Source organism: Polyodon spathula, chromosome 11 (genome assembly GCF_017654505.1).
Source record: "Polyodon spathula isolate WHYD16114869_AA chromosome 11, ASM1765450v1, whole genome shotgun sequence".
Lineage (NCBI taxonomy): Eukaryota > Metazoa > Chordata > Actinopteri > Acipenseriformes > Polyodontidae > Polyodon > Polyodon spathula.
Genome location: NC_054544.1, coordinates 42,069,209 through 42,078,787, shown reverse-complemented (window position 1 = coordinate 42,078,787; position 9,579 = coordinate 42,069,209). Strand labels below are relative to the sequence as shown.

The following is a 9,579-nucleotide window of genomic DNA, read 5'->3' as shown; positions in this document are numbered from 1 at the left end:
CCAGCAACAAGTCTTGGGACAGAAGAGTAAATGCAAGAAGAGGTGGGCATTTACAGTCAAATTTACACCAAACAGACTCCCCTACTGAACAACGTTATTCCCCTGAATAGGGATTTGTTCATTTAAATCAGCAAGAAGCAGTGTCTTGCAGTTTTATTTGATATAGTACTCTAACTCCTGCGTCTACTTTAAAAAACACCCTTTGGCAGTCCATTATGGTTACAGTCCCTAATTGTTGTTACTCCATCTTTGAAACCTGTTAACACTGTTTGGAACTCCCGCTACTAAACATAATTTAAAACACCAATGTAAGATAGTAATAATAATAATAATAGAGTAAAAACATGAAGCAATTTCCGAAATACCAATAAGGGGTCGCCCAGTATGTGTTTCACTTAAATCCTTCCGTTAGTTTTCATTTTTACATATCCGTGAGAGTATCGATTGCTCTGTGGTGTATTGCTCTGGGCTGCGGGACTATCCAATCAGCAGCGCGCGGTTTTTACTCCTCAGTTTGTCTTTGGCTCTGCTGAGGAGAGGTATGTGTTTGCGTATGCGCCAATGTACCTATAATATAAACGTTTAGAACAAGCGAAACTTTATGTAAATATGTTAGAATGTATTCCAGCATTGTTGTGTTGCTGACGAATTGATTGTGATGAAATAGTAATTTGTTAAGAGTTTTTTTTTTTACCGAGTGTTGCAATGTTAGGCTGGCTAGTTTCAGTGCATGCTAGCAGGGTGTCTCTAGCTTCCCACGTGTAAGCACTCGCTCGCTTTACTTTTCCTCAGGTCAGATGTGCTCTGCGTGCAACATAGAGAAGCCCATCACCATTCATTCCATTGTATTCACTGCATTTGTTTAATCTAATTTAGGTATGTTAATCTACAGTTGTATTGTTGTTTATTGCATTTATGTGGCTGAGTTGCCATTATTTACAATGTAGCCGGTGGTCTTTTAATGTAATGTGTTTGACACAAAAAAGGTATTTATTTTTATAATCTAGAGCTTTTCTCTTAACGGTTTATTTTATTTATAAATATATTATTATTTCTTATTGAGTTGTTAGGGGCAATTTCTTTTGTCATAGTTTCCTTTTAAACGTTAAGTCTTTGCAGCTCGTATATATATGTCAATCACACCTATATATATATATATATATATATATATATATATATATATATATATATATATATATATATACTGTAAGAATGTTATTAGTTTTGAGTAATGGTAATGAAGTAGCTGTATTATCAATTGAATGCAGCTCAGTCTATCTTTGGCTCTACCGAGGAGAGGTGTGCTCTGCGTGCAACATCCAGGTTTGACGAGAAAAAAAAAAAAAATCCGGAAACATGAGGTTCCTGTAAATTCTAGATTATTCCAGCAAGTTCCAGTACATCCCAGAAAACCCAGACAGAGACTTACAGCTCAGGTAACACGACTATATACCATCCTGTATTTTACTTGAGAACGGCTGTTGATAAAGTATTTACTCGCTGTTTGTGCTGTATCTTGTTTTATTATTAAATAAAGGCACACTAGCAGGATTAAGAAAGTGAATTTAAAAATACATTCCATTTTTATATTGGTTTGTATGAAGGTTGTTTTAAGTAAGGGGGTGCTATTTCACCTTCGTATTGTTAATACATATTATCAAATTAAGTGATTACCTGTCATATTTTAAGTTTTGGTTTATTTGTAACCTTTGTCACTATTTTAATATTTTCACCCACCTCCTCAGATTTACACGAAACTCGATGCTTTAAGGGCATTGCCGTGTATTTTAATGATCGTATACCCGTAACTTGTACTTTAGGTGACCCTGACTAATACAATGCAGGTGATATCAAAATTGAAGTAATAAAACAGAATAATAATAATAATAATAATAATAATAATAACATTGCGATACTATTTGGCATTTCTGCAATAAGTTTTATAACAAGAACTATTTACACGTATGCCTATAACCACAGTTTATTTTAAACAGTCTCACAGGCAGCCACTGATTCCTGAACACCTCATTTTGTCGACAAGAGTTTGTGCAGGATACAGCAGACATCAGGCAGTGGTAATTTTGGGAACAAATTAATGCTGCACTTCAGTCCCTTTCATCAGTATCCGCCACCTCCCTTTCAAGTGCCCACTACCCGTATTTGCCCAAGTGTGGTGTTGAATGCTTCCTCAGCTGCTGTCAGATGTCCGGACGGGTAGGGTTTCTAAGCCAAGGTAGTATACTGAGCATCACCAAGTTTATTGTTAATTATTGAGTCATAAGATACATTAGTTGAAACAGTATTCACTACTAATGACATTTGAAAAACAATTTGGGCAAGAGCATTAAAACACATTATTAACCAACCAGGCACGAGGTATTTTGCTTTATTACAGCAGCTCAGATTCACTCGTGTACAAGTTCTTTGCACATAGAAACCAAGTTTCTGTTCATGGCTGTGTGTCAGCTACTGTGTGCAACTGTGTTGTGGACTGTTTTTAATGAATGGTTTAATAGTTATCTTTTTGTGTGTGTGTGAAGCATTGTGGCATCCTTGTGGTGAAAGGTGCTATACAAATGTGAATTGTTATTGAAACAAGGAAACCATTTTTCTTTTCTCTACAGGATGGTTTCAACAAGCTCTAGTGTCCCTGTGTGGATGGAGACTGACTACCCTGACGTGGTGATAGGTGTCGGAGAAGTAACACTTGGGGAGAAATTCAGGAACAAAATGTCAGATGGAAACAAAAAAAACGCTGAAAAAAACACACTTATGAAAGTTGCATGTGCTTTGCTAAACTCAGGTGGAGGAATTATAGTTGCAAAGAGTAAAAATAAAGATTACAATTGTGCAACAGAAAGTACAGGTCAAGATCTAGAACTAGGATTTAGAGACCTTGTTAAGCCCTCCTCAATACAGGACCACTTTTCTTTTTTGCAGCAGTGAATCAGTCTCTTAATTTTTGTGAAAACCTGGTGCGCTGGACCTGCTAATGATGGAAGCACCAAAGCAAGGATCTGCAGTGTTGCATCTCACCTTTTCAAAAGGTGTGGGACTGCAACAATACAGATAGTACCCACTGAGTTTGCAGAACTCCTGCAGAAGAAAAAAATGGAGCAAAAGAGAAATATTCCGAAAAATAATCAGTGTTCACTTTGATCACTGAAAAACAGAATAATTTGGAATATTCCATTGAAATCATAAACGTTTTAGGTGACTCTGATGCTCACTGTGGCTATGTTCTAGCTTTAGAGATAAAGACATTCTGTTGTGTGGTTTTCTCTGAAAATCCGGATTCCTGGAAGATGGCTGGGAAAGAGATAGAGGATAGAAGCTGGAGAATGGTTAGAAGTGATGACCTGTACTGATCCAGGTAAAAAATAAATAAATATAGTTAAGCATAATTCATTGTGGGTCTCATACAAGAAATAATAATCCTTATAGCTGGTCATTTTACAAAGCTGTTACTGCTCCACTGCCACAGACATCTTTCAGAGACTATTTGTGTTACTGACTTCATGCAATATTTCCAGGGTTATATAACAATGCATGCCTAATATTAATGGCATTGATCTTCACTGAGTAAATCATAGAATACAGCTATGTACCTAATGTGAAGCCATATTCACAAAGTTTAAATTCACTTACTGTTTTTTTCACCTTGTTTGATATTCCAGAAACTGTAGAGAAATGTTTTGGGGAACATCATGCTGTGTTTTATTACTAAACACAGTTTTTTAAAAAAAACAAACAATTGAAAATGCGCAGTTTTTTCACATTTTGTACAGCGCTTTAGTCAATTACACTGTGTAACAATGTTTTTTTTTTTTTCTGTTTGTTTTTGTTCCTGGGTAGTAAGTGTTATTTCCTAATTGCTTATGCCTCAAAAGTATAGAAAATGGCTATTATTCCCCACAAACTTTGCTTTTGTGACCAGGACAGTGATATTTCAAGATATCACTATTTCCAATGGGAGAACGGGCAAGTGTGTGTTTTTTCGTTCACATAAAGTCAGAAAAAAACAACATATGAATCCAAATATTTATACTAAAGTAATACAAAAATGACTACAAAAGATTTAGATTTTGTAAATTTACAGTATAATCGTAAATCTCGAAAAACTACTCACTTCTAAATCTTTTGTAATAACACTTACTACCCAGGAACAAAAATTGTGTTACATAGTGTTATTATATACATAAACTGTGTGTTGTAGTGAAAAGTAACCTTTTGACATTGCTTAGCCCTACCAGTGATACAGACTACAGTACACGCAGTATCATTGTTGTGATGTAAATCACTGTTTAGTTCAGTGGACTCCTACCCTTTGAAATTATTGACTATAAAGACAATGTTGTAACCATGGGGGGCTTGATGTGTTCATTTTAACCCCAACTGTAAAAAAATACAAATATCATTTTTCCATACCTCATTAAATGATCCTGTGCCCAATTAAATAACATACTCTATAATTCTTTCACTAGCGATTGATCAGCTTTGCCAGGGTTTTGAAAAGGAGTTGAGCATGTCTGCTGCACCACCCCAATGTAAACCAGTGTACGGATTGAAAGTGCCCGTTTGGATGCCCTGCAGAATACACTGTACCCAGGTACTGCCCCTCTTCTCTAATGTTTCTTTCTGAATCTAGATTCCATCCCTAGGAGGTATTTCAGAAATAAAATAATGGTTGGTTGTTAGATATAACTAAATATGTTTACCGGAATGTAAAAAGTATATATTTTTAATTAAATGTATTCCTTTCCAAAAATGTAGACAATGGCAGAAGAACCAAAAAGCTCAGTTCATATTTATTTGACAGCAAATACTAAACAAAGACACACATTTATTTTATAAACCACCAAAACCAGCTAATCAATACTTTGCACCGACAAAAGCAACCAAACCTGTACCAGCAACTGCAGAGTAAGCATGTCAGCTCAGCTGGAGCTCAGACAGCATCAACAAGAAGAAACCGAGACACGAACACTTCAGTAATATTGCTCCATTCAGACACTACAAGCAAAAAGTAATTTGTTTAATAAGCTGTTTCTTTTATTATTATGTATGTGATCCATTTTTGGTACTGGTATTTTCTTAAAACCTTTCTTAGCGGAAGGGTACCTGACTAGTCATTACAAGTTCAACGTAAATCTAGGTTTGAAAGTGTTTTTTCAAGAAAATAACGAGAATTGTTTTTATAATATTGATAGTGCCCTCTCTGAAGGCGCTCTCGTGGACTTTGGCTCAGGACGTCACTAGTTGTGGTCAACTATTACACGGTAGAGCCTTCATCACCAGGCATTGCTTAATAATAGATGCAATTATAGTACTTACCTGTATTGTATATACAGTGGCTCTCAAAAGTATTCACCCCCTTGGACTTTTCCACATTTTATTGTGTTAATACATGGAACTAAAATTGATTTAATTAGGAGTTTTTGCCACTGATCAACACAAAAAAGTCTATAATGTCAAAGTGAAAAATAAAATCTGCAAATTGTTCTAAATTAGTTACAAATACAAAACAGAAAATGATTGATTGCCTAAGTATTCACCCCCTGAGTCAATATTTGGTAGAGGCACCATTGGCAGCAATTGCAGCCATGAGTCTATTTGAGTCTCTACCAGCTTTGCACATCTGGACACTGCAATTTTTACCCATTCTTCTTTGCAAAATTGCTCAAGCTCCGTCAAGTTGGATGGGGACCTTTGGTGAAAAGCAATTTTCAACTCTTTCCACACATTCTCAATTGGATTGAGGTCCGGGCTTTGACTGGGCCACTCCAGGACATTGACCTTTTTGTTTTTAAGCCACTCCAGTGTGGCTTTGGCTGTATGTTTGGGGTCATTGTCTTGCTGGAAGATGAATCTTCTCCCAAGTCCCAGGTCTCTTGCAGACTTCAGCAGGTTTTCCTCCAGGATTTCTCTGTACTTTGCTACATCCATTTTGCCCTCTATCTTCACGAGCTGTCCAGGCCCTGACGCAGAGAAGCATCCCCATAACATGATGCTGCTACCACCATGCTTCACAGTAGGGATGGTGTTCTCAGTATGATGTGTGGTGTTAGGCTTGCGCCAAACATAACGCTTAGCGTTGAGGGCAAAAAGCTCTATTTTGGTCTCATCAGACCATAGAATCTTCTTCCACTTGGTCTCAGCCTCCCAGATGCCTTCTCGCAAATTCTAGCCATTTAATGTGAGTTTTTTTCAACAATGGCTTTCTTTTTGCCACTCTCCCATAAAGCCAGTTTTGTGAAGCACCCGGGCTATTGTTGCCGTTTGCACAGTGTCTCCCAGCTTAGCCGTGGAAGACTGTAACTCCTTTAGAGGTGTATAGACGATCGACTCCATAAAAATTACGCTCTCCTGTTCCTTGGGTTGCCCATCCAGTGGATGCTCTGGGTGGAGAACTGGAGTAGACTCAGAGAGGGAAAGTCACAGGCAAGTGGAGGCAGTGAAACATTGCTTAAAGCAGCACTTTTCTTTGTAGTTTATTTACAGTGTTAAAATAAATCAATATTTTGACTAGTATGTGTTAAAGAAAACATACATTAAATACATTAAATATGTTTGCTTTGCACAAATACTAAAATAGTAGAGTATGTTATATGAATAAATATACATAAGTTCAGATCTTTGTAGCTGTCTAGGGTGACCAGACGTCCCAATAAAATCGGGATCTTGCCGATATTAGGGGCTTTGTCCCACATCCCGATCGAGATACTTTTTAGAGTAAAGTTTGAAAACCTAGGCATAAAATGTGAATTTTTTTATTTTCTTGTTAGGAAATTTCATATATGTGGCTGCTGTACTGTCTCATGGTGCAACAGCATATTCTACTGGTTTAGGGCGTGTTGTTTGAGTGAGTTGTTTGCATTTGATCTATGCGGATATCCAGTGATATTAACCTGCAGTCGTATGATGCAGTATGCGTCACATGCTTTTTTTGGTGTGTGCGCCCGTGCGTCTGGTTTTACTGTTGAAGTGTCATGATGGCTGGTGTTATTGACGAGACTGTCACTAAAAAGCAAAAAAGACGTAAGTACCGAATGCACTGGGGAGAAAATTAACATTCGGATCATAATTAGGATTTCACAGACATTTCGTGGATCTGTTCAAACATTAAATACACCTAATATTTCAGAGCAGTAGAAAAGCCTAAAAATAGTGGTACTTGCTTCCTTACTAAAACAGAGTGCTGTCATTTGTTCAAAGGCAAGCATGCAACATCTCCCAACAGTTGCTGCTGACTTTCTCTGTCTGGTTTGGACTTGCCCATACATTGAGACTGCACGTCTGCATCCACTGAATTGGTTGGAAGTGGAAGGCAAAGCTTTGCCAAGTTGTACAGATGTGGAAATCGATTAGAAACAGACCCAAAACTCGGTTACCCAAAGGTATCTGGCATTCTTTAAGTCCATATATGCAGCACATTCGTTGTCATGTTATTTGTCCCATCCAGGAATTCTAACTGCATTTAAAAAGTAAACAGCAGGTTGTTTGAACTGAGGTAGCTGTGCTTGATTGTACTTGTAGTGCTGATTTAACCTGGCTACAACCAACACAGGAATACTGTTTTTGTCTGCGCTGACTTTCCAGTTTGTTTTCTGAAAGCTGTTGTTTGTTTTACGTTTTGTTCAGCAGCCTCTGCAGTAGCCTTTTGTTTAATATTTGATTCTGAAGTTAGAGCGATCGATAGTATTTTCTTTAAGTCACATCACAAGATGTGCAAAACAATGACCTCTATCTGCATGTACAGTTATTTGTGATCCTCAGCTGAGGTATACTTTGCTTGTTTTACTTTGTCGTCCATTTTTGGTATTTTACGTTTAATGCTGAAAACTAGATTTTAGCATCCTAAATCTGCTATGTACAGCAGGTCACAGAAAAGCCAGTACAGACGCACTGATAGGCTGATTAAAACATTCTTGTCATCTGAACAGTTAACAAGAAAGTTAACTGCTTTGGAGTATTTTTTTTTTATATTCCGTTTCTCTAAGTTTTTGTTTTTGCCTAAGTGTAGTGCACACAGGAAGGCGAAGGAATTAAAAAAAAGCCTGTCTACAGAAGAAAGATACGTAGTTTGCATCGCTTACGTTGTGCAGTAGTTACAAGGTTTCTTTCCTTCCCTCACCTCCCCTCACGATTTTACACTATTGGTATCTGGTCAACCTAGCTGTGACCATTCTGTGAAATTGTCTATTTCTAGCCGTGACTGCTGTGATTTTTACATATTTTTACCGTGACAAAATCACATCCCTAATCATGGTACCTGGCTTCATTAGTGTAAAAAAAAAGTCATAATTTTGATCACTCTCTGCAAGCACAGTACAACAGAAAAACTACTGGTACTGTAACTCATGCCTTACTAATTAAAAAATGTTAAATAAAACAAAATAACCTACAGGTCAGTTATATTATTATCCAACAATAATCTAGGTTACTGTTGTCTTCCCAAAACTGATATCTCTGTCCACAAGTTTTTATATGTACTTTTTTTCTTTTTGCGGTACAAACTGCTGATATAAATGGTCAACCAGAGACTCTTTGCACAGAAATGTTTGCAAAGTATGCGAACCTCGAAAACATCATGAAGCCAGAAGAAAGCAGAGGAGTCCTGATCGTGTCCCGCAGCTGGGCCATTGACCTTGACCAGGAGAAGAATGATGAAGTTGTGTTTGATGCCTTGCTGATCTCAGAAAATAGTCCCCCAACCCTGTACACAGTCATACAGGAAGACAAACCAGATTTGTGGAAGCATGCCGGATTAACAGCTTTTCAGTTGAAGCAGAAGCTGGTGAATCTTGGAGGATATACAGAAATGATCTGTATAATACCAAAACTCCTTGAGTGTCACTCGGGGGCTTTAATTGAGAGGGAAAAGAGGCACTCTGATTTCAATTTTCATGTTCATTACCCAAATAGTTATGGTTCTCCAGATATTGAAGCCTTGCTCCGTTCCTTGGTGATTGTTTTGCTGAGTTTCAGATCATGTATGAGTGACCAGCTTGGTTGTGAGTTCCTGAATCTGCTCACAGCAGAGCAGTTTGAAATTCTTCATTCAAAGTACTACTTTGAAGATTTCAGAAAAGTGTTTGTTCATGGTTTACCTGGAACTGGGAAGACGGTTATGGCAGCACAACTCATGAGAAAAATCAAGATCACGCTGCATTGCAAAACTGAAGAGATACTTTATATATGTGAGAATCGGCCTCTAAGATGTTTCATGGAGTAAGTACATAAATGGGAGACTGGGAAGTTTTGCTACAGAGAATATGGAAGAGGCTTGAGTTTGTCAGATAAAATAACACTATAAATTTAAAATCGCTTTAGTCACTGACTTTGTTTAATGTTGAACTTGATTATTCCTTCTTTTTTCAGGAAACAAGACATCAGTCAGTGTGTAACAAGGTGCACATTTATGAAAGAGGACTTCTCCAAAGTGAAGCACATTGTAGTGGATGAAGCCCAGAATTTCCGTAAAGATGAAGGTGACTGGTACAAAAAGGCAAAAAATATCTCCAAGAATGGCGTGTTTTGGATCTTCCTCGACTACTTTCAGACAAGTCATACAGAGTA

The 9,579-nt window shown here is 37.4% G+C and overlaps 1 protein-coding gene and 1 long non-coding RNA gene across 2 annotated transcripts; both read left to right on the top strand.

Annotated features, from left to right (window-relative positions):
• Positions 1–644: 644 nt before the first annotated feature.
• LOC121322565 lies at positions 645–2,945 on the top strand. Its single transcript, XR_005951054.1, has 3 exons — positions 645–876; positions 1,269–1,436; positions 2,625–2,945. It is a non-coding gene; the product is annotated as an uncharacterized LOC121322565 (long non-coding RNA).
• Positions 2,946–8,036: 5,091 nt separating this feature from the next.
• LOC121322564 (schlafen family member 9-like) lies at positions 8,037–9,349 on the top strand. The gene has a single exon (XM_041262680.1). It carries the CDS (start codon positions 8,558–8,560, stop codon positions 9,233–9,235), a length of 678 nt encoding a protein of 225 aa, XP_041118614.1. The 5' UTR covers positions 8,037–8,557; the 3' UTR covers positions 9,236–9,349.
• The last annotated feature ends 230 nt before the right edge of the window (positions 9,350–9,579 follow it).

Excerpts from the sequence above, each read along its gene's own strand:
- LOC121322564 (XM_041262680.1), top strand. The coding sequence starts at position 8,558 with ATGTTTGCAAAGTATGCGAACCTCGAAAACATCATGAAGCCAGAAGAA.